This window comes from Henckelia pumila, chromosome 4 (assembly GCF_033568475.1).
Source record: "Henckelia pumila isolate YLH828 chromosome 4, ASM3356847v2, whole genome shotgun sequence".
Lineage (NCBI taxonomy): Eukaryota > Viridiplantae > Streptophyta > Magnoliopsida > Lamiales > Gesneriaceae > Henckelia > Henckelia pumila.
The window spans coordinates 109810455-109829166 of record NC_133123.1 but is presented as its reverse complement, the minus strand read 5'-3'; the positions used below and the strand labels follow the sequence as shown (position 1 = coordinate 109829166).

The following is an 18712-nucleotide window of genomic DNA, read 5'->3' as shown; positions in this document are numbered from 1 at the left end:
TATTCCTAACAAAAAAGATTTATTAGATAGACTTTTTAATGATTTAATATTTTCAAAATTCGATTTAAAATCAGGATATTGGCAGATTCAAATAAAAGAATCTGGTAGATATAAAACTGCTTTTAATGTTCCAATAGAACATTATGAATGGACAATTATGTCATTTGGTCTGAAGAATGCCCCTTCAGAATTTCAACAAATTATGAATGATATTTTTTTATTCTTTTAGTAATTTTATCATTGTTTATATTGATGATATTTTAGTATTTTCTAAAGATATTGAATCACATTTTAAACACTTAGAAATATTTAGAAAAGTGGTTATTCAAAATGGTCTTGTTATATCAAAATCAAAAATGTCTTTATTTCAGACTAACATCAGATTTCTTGGTCATATGATAGATAAAGGTAGTATTATTCCTATACAAAGAAGTATAGAATTTGGTTCGAAATTTCCTGATGAAATAACTGATAAAACTCAGTTACAAAGATTTTTAGGAACTCTAAATTATATATCTTCCTATATTAAAAATCTCACTAATGATTCTGCTATTTTATATAATAGACTCAAAAATAATCCCTCTCCTTGGACTATAGAACATACTGAGGCGGTTAGAAAAATTAACGAGAAGGTTAAGAACCTTCCTTGTCTTATGCTAGCTAATCCTCAATGGAAAAAAATTATTGAAACAGATGCTTCTGATATAGGTTTTGGAGAAATTCTTAAACAGGTTAATCCTGATACAAAACAAAAATATCTTGTTAGATTTTATTCTGAAAAATAGAATGATGCTCAGAAAAATTATGCTACCATAGCTAAAGAAATTTTTGCTATTGTTAGATGTGTTTTAAAATTTCAAGATGATTTATATAATCAAAAATTTATTATTAAAACAGATTTTAGATCTGTTAAATTTATGTTTCAAAAAGACTTTAAGCATGATGTCTCTAAACAAATGTTTGCTAGATGGCAAGCTCATTTAGCGCCTTTTGATTTTGAAATTATAAATAAAAAAGTTGAAGATAATAATTTGCCTTATTTCTTAACACGAGAATATTTATCATGCTTACAGGTATGAGTAATCCTGGTAGGGAAAACTATTCCTCTTATAGAGGAAAAGGTGGAAGAGGAATATCTCCTCAAATAATTGCTCAGCATGGCAATAAAAAGCTTATAGCTCAGAATATTTCTAGTTCATCGGGGAGTCATACTCCAGAAAAAAATGATCCATTATATGGTGAGTTTCAAGAATTCTTGAAACAGAAAAAAGAAAAAAAAGGTAATATCCCTGAATCATCGACATCATATGCTAATATTATAAAAGAAAATGAAGGTGATTCTCGATATATTGAGAGTGAATATCAAGACTTGATTCTTCTTATAGAAGAAAAAGACATTCAATGGATGGAAACTCCATGGACTATCATGGAACGATATTTATCCAACACATCATATGTGAATGGATCCCATAAACAAAGAGGATTTTATGAAAATCTCCTTTTGTCCACTAATACAGTGGAAATTACTCATTTTTCTGGTAATACATGCACAACAACAAGAAGTTTATAACTTCTCAAAATTCATTGTTAAAAAGATCATATCTATTGAAGAATGAAGAATATCTCCACTAGCTGAAAATTAGTTTTCTTACAATAAAATGAATTTTAAATTCAATTATTGGGATTATGCAGAAAGTTTTAATAAAACTTTATTTTATGAAAATCAAAAAAGAAAACATTCATGGTTTTTAAAAAATTGCGAAAATATTTTTCATCATCCAGTTCCTAGCTAGTTTTTAGAATGGTGGAAGATATTCGGTCCCTCGGAAAAAAATTTGCCTGAAATTCTTAAAGGATTGATGGAAGAATGGATTGGATGTTCTTCAAAAATTCAAGAATTATCCTAACAAACTATTGAGGGTAAGACAACTTGCATTTTTTTTTATTGAATTTGGAAATGGAAACCTCAATCAGGTTATACAGACAGAGGAATACCTTGTCTTTGGATAAAAAGTTTAACAAAATTCTGGGAAAAAATGATGAGAGAAGACCCAGAAACATGAAAAGTATATGGTGATGAAACCATTCAAAATATTGAGGGAAAAATCAAAGTTTATAAGCAGGATTTGGAAAATAAAAAAGAGAAAGAGACTCCTAGTCCCTTCAAAAATTATTACTAAAAAATATTCAGAAATTTATTCCAAAGAAAAAAATGGTTGAGTTATATCTTGATGAAATGAAGAAAGATTTATGCAGAAATCTTTCATACTCAGATTCAAAATCAGATACTTCAATGACCTCTGAATCAAGTGATACTAAGTTCCATCGCCAAATGTTTCAGGATGCGCAAGATCCTGAGGAAGAAATTGTAGACTTTTTCATTGACAAAATCTTCGATTCTTTAAAAGAATCATTAAAATAAAATATTAAAAAGAGTGGTTTATAATGGTAGAACACGAAGACTTTTGTCCCAGATGTTTCTGCTACATACAGTGAAAAAATAATTTTGATCAGATCATTATTGAAAGCCATGATAAGAGGCAGAAGAGTATTGATGAAAATTATTCGTATCCACAGATGAAGAGGATTCTCAAAGAAACCAGAAAATCAATCAAATATCATAATGCTAAATTTCAGCATTGTATGAGGAAATATCCGGAAACTACAGAATGTATTAGCAACAGCTTCCTAGAGACATGATGTGATAGCCATCAACTTTAATAATGGCTTAAAAAATCCAGAAGGTTATAATGGCAATGGAGGACCACTCAAAGTGGTAAGGACCACAAAGATTTTTGTGCACTACTTTAATAAATTAAAGTAGTTTACTTTTATAAAGTAGTTTACTTTTTAGTAAAGTTGTATTATTTGGTTTACTGTTTATTTTTAGAATTGAAATACGGGGTTTCATGTCCGACTCTTTCATCTTTAAATAGGATACACTACAAGAATATTTGGATTCAACAACACTTAATACACAACGGTTTTTTTGCAAAACCGTTGTCTAATTCACTTTAACAACGGTTTTATTGAAAACCGTTGTCATAGGTTCAAAAAACCCGCTCATAGACAACGATTTTAAAAACCCGTTGTCTTTGACAAAGACAACGGGTTTTTAAAATCGTTGTCTATGAGCGGGTTTTTTGAACCTAAGACAACGGTTTTAGTCACCCGTTGTCTATGATTCGTTGTCTTTGATTTTTTTTTTTATAAAAAAATTGAATTTTCTATATATATATATATATATATTCATATCTGTGTCGCTAAGCCCCTTAATTGATTATCAGTAACCCAAATCCCACCCAAACCTCTCTAATTCTCAAGTTCCGTTTCTTGGTCGTATAAGGGTTTTCGATTCATCCCTCTCGTCAAAGCAATTGTTGATGCTCATCGGCAGAGGGAAAAGCCCTATCCTTTCGCCACCATCCTCTACCCCTCGACGCCGTCGGTGTCAATGAAGTCGACAACTCTTCTTCCTCCGCCACTTCCTTTAACGACGGTGGATGTTGGTGTGCCCAGCGACTGCTCGGTGTTGAACCTCAAGTTCAGATTCGAGATGTATGGTCCAATCTCTAGAACGCGCATGGATCCCAATGGTCTTGCTTATGTGAGCTTCAGATCCAACGATGCCGCCGAATCCGATGTTGCTGCGGCGTGAGATCCAAATTTTCCTATCACGCTAGACTCTGTCCCAGTATGCTCTCTTCTCTATTACACTATATCGTTTTATGCTGCTTGTTCTCGAGGTTGTGATTATGCAGTGACTTTCTTTTGTTGAACTTAGGGGTGGGGAATTGTGGGCATATAACCCACGACCATGTGTGAGAGGTGATGCGACTTTGACCAATAGTTCAGTGGATATTATGCTATGACTTATTAAGGGGAAAAAATTGTGGTGTTGACCTTTTTTCCTTGTTTTTACTGTTGTAATTACTTCTGCGTTTCTTCATCTTTATTATTTTTCCAAGTCAAGAATTTTTTTTTTAGTTGGTTTTTCAGGTAAGTAATTTTGAACAAGCTTTAAGAAATTCAGCGTAGAATTGTGATAGAAAATAGATTGATTTTTTCCAAGAGTTGAAGATGTCGTAATTGCTGAAGCTCAGACTAGGATTGGAGAACATTTTGTCCCATATTATTTTTTGTAGAATTTTCAATACAAATATGAATTGACATGGTTATATATGAATTTTATTATTAATTTGACTTGATGTTCTTTGTGGGTTTGGACTGCAGAGGCTGCCCCCATTGTCAACAGAGACGAATAGGTGCAAGCGAGCATTCATAGGCAATTCGATTGGTCAAGCTAATGAGGTTTATGATAAACCACTCGATCTTTGGTTTTGTGATTACACGAATGAGAAGTCAAACCTCAAGGGGAATTTAAAAATGTTGCCTTGCATCGAGCCACAACCGAAAGCTATAAATCCAATCTCTGAAATCGTAATTCTTGAGCCCCAAAAAGAACTTCTGTATTTAGTTAGATATGAAACTTTGGTTTGATTTCGGAAACTTTGGTTTGAACAGAAGCTGAATTGATTTTCAGAGTTTGAACTTCTATTTGACAATGTAACTGATTTATGTGAATTGTGTCTGTGGACAGGTCCTTGGCGTTGCGGTTTATTCATTATTTGGTAAAATTTTTTGAAGAATGGGAAAATCTCTAACATTCATTGTTGTTTTTGGTCTTGGCTAGGTGATTAGTTGCATAAATCTGCTGGTTCTTCTATTGAAGGTTTGTGATTTTTCTTTCTTAACTTTCTTGGGTGAACTGTTCTGTTTTTGTTTCTACATTTATGTTTTTTTTTTGCTGATTTTTAAGTTCTCTTGTACTTTGCATTTCACTTGTCTTTGAATGCCATTTTCTCTATCTTATTCGTTAGCCAATTCTTGTTATTTGCCAATTTTTCTCTGAAAAAAATTGTTCTGTGTTTATTTAGATGACTTAGTCTAATATGCTTTTGGTGGGAGTTACACTACAGTTAGTTTATTTATAACTATATTAGAGTGTTATGCATCTATGTTCTGCAAACTAAAGATTTTTGTGCATGTTGAAGTTATTGGAAAAGTTTAGTTCTGATATGGATTTTTTTCTTGAATTAAATCCTTCAATGTCTCCTTGGACAGATTTGAATTTTTCTCTATTGCTTACATCCCATATTGTTTTCCGTTTAAACATAAAGTGCATTACAACTTAAATATACTTGTGAAGATACCAGCTTAAATTATACAACAGCTTCTGCTGGTTAATGATGATTACCTTAGTAATATTGTAGTGCTTGTAATTTTTAACCTTCAAAATTTTAAAATCCTATTGTTTCTTAAAAATGCAGCATGCATTGCGTGATTGTGAAATGAGAGAACCTTCTGAATGGAGAATGAACAAAAAGCAAACTATGGTTGGTCGACTTAGCGGGAAGTGAAAGAATAGCTAAAACCGAAGTTCAGGGCGATAGACTTAAGGAAACACACAATTAATATCAATAGATCACTTTCTGCACTCGGAGATGTGATATCCGCACTTGCAGCTAAGTGCCCACACGTCCCTTTCAGGTATAAAGCAGGATACATGTACATGATTCCTCTCTAAAGAATCTTTCTGTACCTCTAGCCTATAAGATTTTCATGAGCCTGCGACATGTTGCCTGATATCCTCATTTCCTGATTTTGCATGGTTTAATTTTCGCACTAGTTTCAATACTAGATTTATCGGATTGCTATAAATGTCGTCTTTCACTATGTGGCCTAACAGAACGTTTAACATGGGAGGATCTATTTGGTAGTTATTTCGATTCTTTTTCCATACATGTGCGATACCTTTTTCCTCTGTATAAATATTTTTTTTTTTTATCTTTACCAGTTAATACGTTATAGAAGACTGATTTATTTTAATTTTATCGTACAAACTTTTACGATATCAAGGTAGTGGAAAGTTATAACTACTAAGATTCTTTGGGCCTCGTGATACTTGATTGCCTCTTATTTCGAGTTCATCTTTAATCAACGGTGGAGATCAATTTAAACCTTTAGTAAAAATATATGTTTTTTTGCTGTAATTTTTGTAATTAGGTGCATATATGTTGCTTATTTATGAACACACCCTGCCTACATGTTTTCCTGGCTACGATTTTAATATTTTAGCTAATTTTTTGGGCCTCAACTTTTATCCTTGTTTGTATATGCTTTATATATTTTGTATTATTATAAATTATAATTGATGAAAATAAGATCAAAACAGAAAAGAGTGTCCCAAATTATGAAACTTTGATTGATGATGACATGAAAGTTTTGAGCAAGGATGAGTATCTTCAGGTATATGTTTGTTTAATTGTGGTTACATTACTTGATATTATTGCAAGAATAAGTTGCATCAATTTATAACATGATTGATTGTCTTCTAGGGTAAGCCGGTTGCTTTGACATTGGTTTCTAAGACCAATGTTGTTGCCTATGGTACAATTGTTGATGTCAATGGGGCTGGCAAGTTACTTCATGGTGCTCCATTACCCATGAATTGCATGCGCGTCTCCGTTGATGAAGCTGTGGAGAAATCAGCACTGTTGCCATTTCCAATACCAAACGAATGTGATACTGTTGGTGATGCTATAGGAACCCATGTGACTTGGCCTGCACACTTGGTAGTGATGAAAGATGAGGTAAAAATGTTGGTTCGGGTTAGTTAATATATAAGATTTTTTCAGAGTTGTAATATGTTCAGTTTCAGGGCGTATCCATCCTTTTTTCACCACTAACATATTTACATGTGCGATTTTCAGAAGCCTCAAAGGAAGAAAATTGTTGAGAAAAAAAGTAATCCTGTTTTGCCATCCAATGCGCCGAGATCATTGCATATTTTGTACTGCTATGCTAAGCGTGGGCTGGAAATACCTGAAAAACATATATCAATGTTTCTTGATCATGATTTATTTGACGATGAGTACGAACTACTTGTGGACCTTGAAGATATCACACCTTTTTATCTGTTGGAGCCAATATCTGCCAATTGTATAGTTGTTTACATGTGGTAAGTTTTCGATTAAATTTAACTTTTTTCTTTGAATTGTTTAGCATATATTTTGTATAAAATTCATTAATCTGGTAATATTTTTCTGTTCAAATGGCAGGATTCTCTTCAAAAAGAAAAAAGATAACAAGGTCGAAAAATTTAGATTTATGAATCCACACACCATCCCAGTCATGCCATATGTATCCAAACTTGATAAAAATGAAAAAATTGAACACTTGAATAGCTGGGCAAGTGTTTTGGCAGATAGGCTAAGTGGTGCAGCAAGAAATCAATTAGTTTTGGTGCCATACAATGTTGGGTAAATCAGAAATACAATATCACTTATAATTGATTTTTTTCAACAATTTTGCGAAACGTGTTAATTGACTATCTGTTTTGTGCCTATAGTTGTCATTGGATTTTCACTGTCATCGATCCTTATGTGGAGGTGGTTTATTTGTTGGATTCACTTAGTCATCGCAATCGCTATGAGGACTGGAAATATGTAGTGGATATGTGAGTATATATTCTTTTCTTAATTAAGCATTTAATTTAGCCAATGGAGCACTCATGTCGAATCTTGTTGCTATATGAAGGAGCTTGAGATTGTTTAATTCGAACAAGGAGAGGAAAGGGAAAAAAAAGCCTACATGGAAAGTGATAAATGTATTTCTTATATATGTTTATTTGCGATAAATTGACAAATATTTATACATGTATTAATCATTGACAATTTTTTGATAATATAGGGTCCTCGCCAACCAGATGCAAAACAGTGTGGGTATTATTTGATGAGGTTTATGAAAGAAATTGTTGAAGGAAATGCTACCAGTGATAAGGATTCACTTTCCTCAATAGTATATTTGACATATTCTCAATCTTCTCAAATAAGTGTGTTTATATCATGTTTCTTCTTCATTATTGTTTTTTTTACTAATATAATTTGAGTTTGTTCACAGTTCATGAAAACAGTTTACTCTAATGAAGAAATTGATGAAGTGCGATCCGAATGGGCGGAATGCGTACTAGACTATATTAATTATGACTAGGTATGTTTAATTAATATTGTTTATTTTCTTATTGTTCACTTTTGCTTAATGAGTTTTTATTTTCTGCTGTGATAATCGACTCTTGTTTTTTTATTAAGTTCCTTGCACATAATGTGTTGTTGATTAATGATGGTTCTCTAACGAGTTGTACTTTCTATGCGTGACTTCCTGGAAATCATATTATCATTGTGCATCGTTATAATCTTCGAGTAAAATAAATTTGGGAGAGGTCTGGACTCTGTAAAAAGCTTAAGATTGAAATTTCTTTTCTTTTGTAAAAGATTAATTAGAAGGTGCATAAATAAAACACTAGCTAGGAGAGGTCTGGACTCTGGAATTAATGGGAACTATCCTTCATTAATGTTTTAGCCCTCCTAAGTAAAGACTATTTTTTGAGGAGAAATCTCACATGTTCTTGACCAGGTGCTTTCGTTAGATAATGCATCATGATTTGGAATTTTGGATGCTTTTTGGTAGTGTCAATGTCTAGGTCTGTAAGACACTTTGTTTTGTGCTGTAGCATCTACCTTGAATGAGACAATTGACAAATCTATTATTGAGACACACACATACACACAAGATTTTAGTGTGAACAAGTTCACTTCTTATAGTGATTATGCTATTACTCATGCATGTGTAACTACAGGTTTAGCTTGTGGCCTGTGGGTTGGTCGGAGCCCACGGTTTGTCAACTGTGCCTACTATATTTTATGAATTCAATACAAATGCAAAAATGAGTTGAATAAAATCTGCACTGCCTTCCCTTTTGGAGTTGCTGAGTTTTTTTCTTTTATTTTTTTCCATGACAAGCGAGATATTAGTTTGATAGTTGAGATTGGATTCCATGTTTAAATTGGTCTAAGATTTTGTTGATGATTTTGGACTGAGAATGTGTTTTCTTGTAGGTAACTCGGGAGTAATGCATAAGGGGTTTTGATGCAAAGATTGAGCTGTGTTTCAGATCGCCTTGGTAATACGTAGAAGTCATCTCGTGAACATCGTTATCAAGAACAAACACATGATGATTTATGTTTTGATACAACCATCTTTTGGAACTACTTTTGTTACATTTATATTATATTAGATGGGATATTTTGAGTTACGACTACGTAGTATTATCTTCCAAATTAGATGTGTGTAACTATTTTGGAACTTGAATATTTTCATGGATTCAATGTAGTCAATATTTTATTTTATATTGATTTCTTTATTAATATTTATAGTTCGTATGAAGATTAATTAGGCAACGGTTTTAATGACTCCAAATACAACTGATTTATGTTATTGCCAAAACCGTTGTCGTATATCACAAACGACAACGGATATACACTGTTGCAAAAACCGTTGTCGTCATTCAAAAACGACAACGAATATACACTGTTGCAAAACCGTTCTTGTAATCCACAAACGACAAGGGATATAAACTGTACAAAACTGTTGTCTTAAATAGTCAATGACAACGGATTTACACTGTTGCAGAACCGTTGTCTTTGGAGACTTACGACATCGGTTACAAACTGTTGCAAAACCGTTGTGGTAGGATGGCTACGACAACGGATATAAACCGTTGTTATAGGGCACGCTTTTTACAACGCCCCCAGTTACAACGGTTTTAATCACCCCTACGACAACGGATAATATCCGTTGTCGTTTTGCAATTTTCTTGTAGTGATATAGTTTTTAGTTTTGAGAGTAGGCGGCAATTTAGACATTGGAAATACTCTCTTTTAATATTTCTCTTCTAATTATTTTGGAGCTTTTGGAAATAAAAGTACTAATGGTTTTATTGTAATTTTCCTTGTTCTTTTTAATTTTCGTTTTGTTATTAAAAAAAATTAATATTCTTGTATTTAGCCTGAATGGCAGGCTAAACTATTTTGTATTAAATCATGATCTGACAATATAATTATTTATAACTTGGTTCTTATGTTGTTTATGGATTCATAAAAACATAAATCAAGTTATTATGAGTAAAATCAGTAGGTTAAATCACAGGTCCAAATATTTTGATTAAAATTTTTCTTTCAGCTCTTTAGCCGTGGTTTGGCGTTTAGGCATTTTCGAGCGATTTTTTGAGAACTGATAATCAAACTATTTGATAATATAGTATGTATGATTTTGTAATATCCTACACTGATTTATAATATCCTATAATAATTTGATCTACTGTTTTCCTGGTTCCAGAATGGTATCATAATATACTTTATTGAACTTACTTGATGTACATGATTACCAAAAAAATAAATATAACAACCTTTATTCCTCAATATTTTCATACATTATCTTACAATGTATCACACGATTTCACACACATTATTTGAACATATGAAGTTACAAGCTGCAACTTGAAATTAATCACACCGCATGCATATATAAATGAAACACACAAATATATATATTAATTAATTAATAATTCAGGTAAATGGAATAAGAACAAATGCATGCATCAATTGATGGGAAGACTGTGCAAAACCAGCGTTTCGACCGTGAGACCGGGTCCGAATCCGAACAGCACCCCCCAGTCGAGCCCCTCGCCGGTCGAGCTGAGCCCCTGGTCGGTGGACGCCTTCCTCATGTGGTCCAATATGAACAACACAGTTGCACTAGACATGTTCCCGTACTCGCTCAACACATGCCTAGACCACCGGAGCTTTTCGGGTTTTAGGGCTAATTTCATCTCGACCTGATCGAGGATGGTCGGACCTCCAGGATGCGGGACCCAAAATATCGAGTTCCAATCCGAAATACCCAAAGGATGGAACGCCTCTGTCAAGCATTTCTCGATATTCTCAGATATCATAGATGGGACACCTTTCGAAAGATGGAAACTCAATCCCGATTCACGTAAATGCCCTTGGATGGCTCCCTCACTATCCGGCAATATGGTCTGAGCCGCCGACACTAGCTGGAACAACGGCCTCTCCACCCCGACCACCGGGTCGGAGCCGACGATCACCGCCGCAGCACCGTCACCGAATATTACTTGACCCACCAAACTATCCAAATGGGTGTCGCTAGGCCCTCTGAAGATCTCCCCAATGATCTCGGAGCATACCACCAGAACTCGTGCACCGGAATTATTCTCCGCCAGGTCCTTAGCCAAGCGAAGAACCGTGCCTCCAGCGAAACAGCCTTGTTGATACATCATGTAGCGTTTGACGGAGGAGCTAAGACCGAGTAGCTTGGTGAGCTGGTAATCAGCTCCGGGCATGTCGACTCCGCCTGTGGTACAGAATATGAGGTGAGTGATCTTAGACTTTGGCTGCCCCCATTCTTTGATGGCCTTTTGGGCAGCTTCTTTTCCCAGTTTGGGCACCTCTACCACCAAAATGTCTTGCCTAGCGTTCAGTGATGGCGCCATATATGCGCACATATTAGGGTTCTTTTTCAAGATTTCTTCTGTCAAATACATGTAACGCTTCTTTATCATAGACTTCTCGCCTACAATATCCAAACATATATATATATATATATAAAAATAAATCCGCAATATTCTTTAAAAGAGAATTAAATAAAATCACTGTGATGATCAAATTAATTTAGGTAAAAAAAAAAAAAAAAGAAACAAGCTGAAAGTATATACTCTTACACATGCGTTTAAATATTTCCTTAAGATCCTCCTTATGTTCGCTTTCGGTGATGCGGAAGTAGTAATCGGGATACGTGCTCTGATAGATGCAGTTGGGCGGAGACGCTGTACCGATGGACAAGATCGTTGCCGGTCCCTCCGCCCGTTGAGCGCGACGAATCTCCTCCAAGCTCACCATTTTTCACCCACCCGGAAATAATATGATCGAACCGGCCGGTGGTTATATATAATTAATTAAATCAGGTGCAAATATTCCACAAATATTTATACCCGAAATTGCGGGATATTTATAGCAAGGGAAAACATGCATGTTTCAGTTTTCACGTGTTTTAGCTACTACTGGCAAGTGTAGATAGTATATTAGCAACATGCTTATATTGGTCCAATTTATCTTTATCAGATCATATTGACTTGCCATCACCTTATTTTTTAAAGTACCGACCTGTCTCTGTATCATGCTACTGATGAAAAATATAGAATCGAGTAGCAATGAAAATGAGTCTGGGTATATATAGGTAAGATATCATTTTTCTATCTTCATACTCATTTATTAATTAAATTCATCGACATATATCCTCATACCCATACCTTATCAGGTATTCAATTTCATCATCATCCTCATCCTCATCCTCATGCTGATCATTCTCATACCCGTCAAAGAATCGGATATAATTAAATACCCTACTCATTCTCATTTATATATATATATATATATATATATATATATATATATATAGATACACGATATATATATTTATTTATTTATTGTTGCGGGACTTTTGATTATTGTTGCGGGACATATATATATTAGTATATATATGTACATATATATATATATATATATATATATATATATTATTAATTAAAAAAAATTGATTGATTGAGTGTTTGGTTGCAATATTTCAATTATTGTATTAGATGCAATAAAATAGAAGGAAAGAAGGTTTTGGGATACATATATTAAATAAATCTGAAATGAATTTAATAACCAATGGTTTTACCTAATACTCAATAATTAGGAACACATCATTTGTTTGTTTTAATGGCGTAGGTTCTATTTGTTTAATGGTAAGAAACTTTGTGGTAGTATGAAAATATTACAGCTGGGGCGGAGGTACCATTTACAAATTACAATTTATTTTTTTGTTTGATTACAAGAACCTGTAATTTGTACGTTAACGTTATCTCTGTACCCAGGAAGGGGAAAAGGGCTTTTAAAAATTCAGCACGAAAGTGACTTGTGATCAAACAAATTTTGGTTGAGCAAAAAAACTCATTTATTAATGAAATTCATCCACATATATCCTCATACTCATACCCTATCCGATATTCAATTTCATCACCATCTTCATCCCCATCACCATCCCCATGCCCCTACCCATCAAAAAATAAGATATACATATCCTACTCATCCTCATTTATATCTATATATTTATATATATATATTATTAGTAATTAAAAAAATTGATTGATTGAGTGTCGGCCACTTTATTGCATTGAATGCAATATTTCAAATTATTGCATTACATGCAATAATATAGAAGGGAAGAAGGTTTCTGATTAATGTAATCAAAATATGTTACTCCTAGAAAATATTTCAACCCGAGCCCATTTATAATTGGTCTACCGGATATGGCTCAACATGTCAAGGTCCAGCCCAGTTTGGATTATGTTGGACTTTGACCAGGGCTGGTCGTTATGGGCTGATCTAGGCTGTTTCTAATGGGCCGCAAGTATTCTTTTCGAGTTCAGGTAGGACTCTGATATATATGAGATAAGCCTGTATCTTTTCAAATATTCACGAGATAGAGATAAGCTTACAAAGGGACAAATGGATGAAGAGTCCTATTCCAGGACATGTTATAATTCGACTAGGTAACTTACTATTTTTCCCCTATAAATACAGGTATTGTTATGGTTGTGATTATTCATTATTCATTACTTACTATTCATTATTCATCACACATTCACTCTCACTTTTACATTCACGCACTCATATATCTCAGTTTTCGCATTAATCATACCCTCTGCCTTCAAGCCACTGACTTAGGCATCGAAGGGGTCACGTCAAAAACACCTTCGGCGCCCCTTGACCTAGCTGTTTCGTGTGCAGATTTTGGTGGAGCCCGACCCGACCTGTTTTATAAAGAAGTTGGAGGATCCATTCTACCACACCGAACCCGAGGTAAAAAATCGACATCATCAATTGGCGCCGTCTGTGGGAATTTGAAAACAAAGAGTTAAGATGGTGAATACAAGAGAAGAAACAAATTTTGGATTCTCGCATGGCTTGCATATCACAAACTTGCAAAAATCATAAGAATTAATTGAACCGTCGGATCGGGTTAAAATTTTGCAGACATATTTATTAAAATGTTTTCTAGGATCTGAATGGTGGAGATCGTGATTGGTATCTTGTAGAATCAGATCAGGACGGCCGAACAGACGTTGCTCGCTCGCACAACTTCTATGTGTTTTTCGCATGGCTTGCGCATCAGAAACTTGCAAAATTCATAAGAATTAATTGAACCATCGGATCGGGTTCAAATTTTGCAGACATATTTATTAATATGATTTCTAGGATCTGAACGGTGAAGATCGTGAATGGAGTCTTGTACAATGGGATTTTTACACCCTAACAGCAGCTGCTCACTCACATAGTTTCTGTATATTTTCGCATGACTTGCACATCAGAACCTTGCGAAAATCATTGAAATTAATTGAACCGTCGGATCGAGTTCAAATTTTGCAGACATATTTATTAATATGTTTTCTAGGATCTGAACAGTGAATATCATGATCAGAATTTTGGGACTTGGGGAAAGGTGGCTCAGACCGTCGAGCTGCAACACAATCTGCTTGCATAGTTTCTGAGCAGTGTTCTTGAAAAAGTCATTCTCAAAAATCTAACCGTTGAAATTATTTGAAATTTTTATCATGAGTTTAGAACATCTTGACGCCCATTCTGGACGGTTGAGATAGATTTTTGCTTGCTACATCAAGTCGGTCCTTTGATCAAAGTATATAAGATATTATCTTGCTATACATCCGAAGTCATGTCATCGACAACGCATGAACAAGATAAGTATTTCAATCATCTTTATGTTTGAATTAAATTATTAAATTTTTATTTATTATCATTATTAATAATATTCTGTGGCATCTTCTACTATCAAAATTACATATTTGTTTTCTTGTGATCAAATTTGTTGGACTTCTCTTCCCTTGTATTTTTGTTTGGGTTATTTTACGTCATCGGACATGTAATCTTGCAGTAAGGCCCAATTTTATTATATCGGGCATGCGATCTCGCTGTAAGGCCATTTTTTACGTCATCGGGCATGCAATCTCGCAGTAAGGCCCAATTATATCATATCGGGCATGCAATCTCGCAGTAAGGCCCAATTATATCATATCGGGCATGCAATCTCGCTGTAAGGCCCAATTCTATCACATCGGGCATGCAATCTAGCAATAAGGCCCAATTTATGGTTTAACACTTTTAAAATTCTGGGCAGGTCCGGCATCAAAAGCCCACATCAGTGGCATCAAAAGCCCACATCAGTGGCATCAAAAACCCACATTAGTGGTATACAAAAGCCCAGGCAGGTCTGGCACTCAAGGACCACATCAGTGGAACTCAAAAGCCCAGGCAGGTCTGGCACTCAAAGACCACATCAGTGGAACTCAAAAGCCCAGGCAGGTCTGGCACTCAAGGACCACATAAGTGGAACTCAAAAGCCCAGGCAGGTCTGGCAGACAAGGACCACATAAGTGGAACTCAAAAGCCCAGACAGGTCGGGCACTCAAAGTCCACCTCAGTGGCCCACGTCAGTGGTATTCAAAGCTCAGGCAGGTCTGGCACTCAAAGTCCACTTCAGTGGCCCACGTCAGTGGTATTCAAAGCCCAGGCAGGTCTGGCACTCAGTTTCATCAGATTGTCGTCTATTGCTCTTTGTTCGAGATCGGTTCTAATCAGACCTTCATCTAGACCGTTCATCCAAAGGAAGCACATGTAGTTCGGGGTCAGGTCTAAATTCATTCTTCTTTTAGACCAGTTAAGGAGGTACTATTGTTACCCCGAGAAAATATTTCAACCCGAGCCCGTTTATAATTGGTCTACCCGATATGGCCCAACATGTCAAGGTCCAGCCCAGTTTGGACTATGTTGGACTTTGACCAGGGCTGGTCATTATGGGCCGATCTAGGCTGTTTCTAATGTGCCGCAAGTATTTTTTTCGAGTTCAGGTAGGACTCTGATATATATGAGATAAGCCTGGATCTTTTCAAATATTCACGAGATAGAGATAAGCTTACAAAGGGACCAATGGATGAAGAGTCCTAGTCCAGGATATGTTATAATTCGACTAGGTAACTTACTATTTTTCCCCTATAAATACAGGTATTGTTATGGTTGTGATTATTCATTATTCATTACTTACTATTCATTATCCATCACACATTCACTCTTACTTTTACATTCACGCACTCATATATCTCAGTTTTTGCATTAATCATACCCTCTGCCTTCAAGCCACTGACTTAGGCATCGGAGGGGTCTTGCCGAAAACCCCTTCGGCGCCCCTTGACCTAGCTGTTGTGTGTGCAAATTTTGGTGGTGCCCGACCCGACCTGTTTTATAAAGAATTTGGATGATCCATTCTACCAGACCGAACCCGAGGTAAAAAATCGACATCATCAGAATCAATTATTTCTCCCTCTTGGCTCTCAAAATACTTCGGCATCCCAGAAGCAAAAATGAAGAATTGATTTGATTATTTTTTTCATTTAATATCCACGCCAATTTTTTCTTCTTCTAAAGTGCGAAAATCCGGTCGTAGACCTAATTCGAAAATTGAAGAAAGGAGATATTTCAATAGATTGTTCGTAGGTATTTACAACAAGAGCTATTTTCGAAAATCTTTCGGGATAGTTAGAGTCCAGTGAATTTGTTCACCGAATGTATAATTTTATAAAATCCATATGAATTATTTATTAACCATACGAGTGTCAAACATATTTTGAATGTCAAAATAAAATTATTAAAATTTATGTTTTTTTCTTGGACACGAGAACACGGTATATCAAAAGTGGTATCAGAATCAGGTTCTCTATATTGTATGGTTTATTTCATGTTGAGTATTTTTATTTCTAATCGCATAAGAAAATATTACAAAATCACTACACCTTAATATTATTATTTTCAGAATTTAAGCATATAAATATTTGTATATATATATATATATGTATATATATATATGTGGATATATAATTATTATTTTATATAAATATATATATATATACATATATATATATATATGTATATATATATATGTGGATATATAATTATTATTTTATAAAAATATATAGACATATATATATGCATGCGATACATATATAAATATAATGGATAAATTATTATTATAATATATTTGTTTAAATTAATGATAATAATATTAATAAATTTGGTGGGCAAAGACAATATATATAATTATTATTTTATATAAATATATAGACATATATATATGCATGCGATACATATATAAATATAATGGATAAATTATTATTATAATATATTTGTTTAAATTAATGATAATAATATTAATAAATTTGGTGGGCAAAGACATTTTCGTATTGCAATTCGTAATTAATAGTGGGTCATACTTCACCTACCCATATTAATTGATGCGTGAATGGTTTGGGTAGTAGGGATATGGGCTACCCGAATGTAATGCCCGAGGCTAATAAGAAGGCGGGGAGTGATCGTCAGTGCCAAGAGGTTGCACGGACAATGAGCGGCTCCTGACAGGTTTTTAAGCGGAGGACAGACATGAATGAACCGGTCACATGCCGGAATGAGAGGGATTTTGAGACTGTGTCGGAATGATACTAAACGGTTGAGGAGAGCTTAAAATATTTGATTGAAACTACTCATATCATGAAGGTGCATCTTTTTTCAGGAGCTCATCACATAAAAACTCTAAAGTTAAGCGTGCTTGACTTGGGGTAATTATAGGATGGATGACCCCCTGAGAAGTTTCTTAGAGTGCGTGTGAGTGAGGACATAAGCACGCTAGAAAGACTCGTTTTGATACAGTGAGGACAATATTCGAATCTGGGGTGTTACACCAAAAGTGTTTCGGGCAGTCCTAGCCGTGCATGGGTTCGAAAAAGGTTCGGGCTCGATGCGATTTTAAAATTTGAATATTTTCTTATAAAATAAATAATTAGAATGAATTTTAATTATTTATAGTAAAATGAGTTTTACAAGAAATCAAATATTATATATTGAATTAATTAGAAATTAAATAAAAGATTTTATTTAATTTATTAATTCATTTAATAATTATGGCGGTTAGTAATAAACTACAAGATAAATGATTTGATGAATTGTATAATATGTGATATTATATGCATGAAGGATAATCAAGAGCCATGACCAATGTGTTGGGTGTATATTAGGATATTTTTCATGTCTCAACTTGTATAATATTATTTGATAAAATTAATGTGGACTTGGTTTATGGCTCGTTCCCACCTCGTGAGATATATCTCTCATGTGCCATGACTATTTAAATGTAATTAGTTGTAATAGTGGGAGACCAAGATTGAAATATGGTGGGTCCAATGATCGTGGTGAAGAAATGTAAAATATTAAAAGCTTTACGTGGGATTTGAACTAAGATCCATGCTTGGCTCGCATGGATCTGATAGTATTGGAAATCGATCATCCTTATTTATTTAATTGTCATATTATGATATATATGATATATATAGTAATATGCATATATGTATATTATTCGATAATATAGTTGTAGAAATCCCGCAAACATACAAAATCATGGCACGTGATTTTTAAATAATGTGATGAGACAATTTCAAAATTAAAATCCCTCATTTTGAATATGATTCAAAATTTATATCAAGCGACAAAATTAAAAATTAAAAGAGTTTAATTTATTCATTTCTTCCATCAACGGTGGTTGCATGATGAACGCTACCCGCGATCAATGTTTGGCTCATATTATTGGGGATTCCTTGACGCCGAAAAGCTGTTACTTCCACTGACAT

The 18712-nt window shown here is 34.3% G+C and overlaps 1 protein-coding gene and 1 long non-coding RNA gene across 2 annotated transcripts; one reads left to right on the top strand and one right to left on the bottom strand.

Moving 5' to 3' along the window:
• The first annotated feature begins 7746 nt into the window (after positions 1-7746).
• Positions 7747-9091, top strand: LOC140894589 (uncharacterized). Its single transcript, XR_012153868.1, has 3 exons — positions 7747-7860; positions 7963-8052; positions 8958-9091. It is a non-coding gene; the product is annotated as an uncharacterized lncRNA (long non-coding RNA).
• A 1197-nt stretch (positions 9092-10288) lies between these two features.
• Positions 10289-11987, bottom strand: LOC140864863 (chalcone synthase-like). Its single transcript, XM_073269254.1, has 2 exons — positions 11642-11987; positions 10289-11493 (listed from the first exon to the last, which is right to left on the bottom strand). The coding sequence occupies exons 1-2, from the start codon at positions 11817-11819 to the stop codon at positions 10499-10501; spliced, it is 1173 nt and encodes a 390-aa protein (XP_073125355.1). The 5' UTR covers positions 11820-11987; the 3' UTR covers positions 10289-10498.
• Between the last annotated feature and the right edge of the window lie 6725 nt (positions 11988-18712).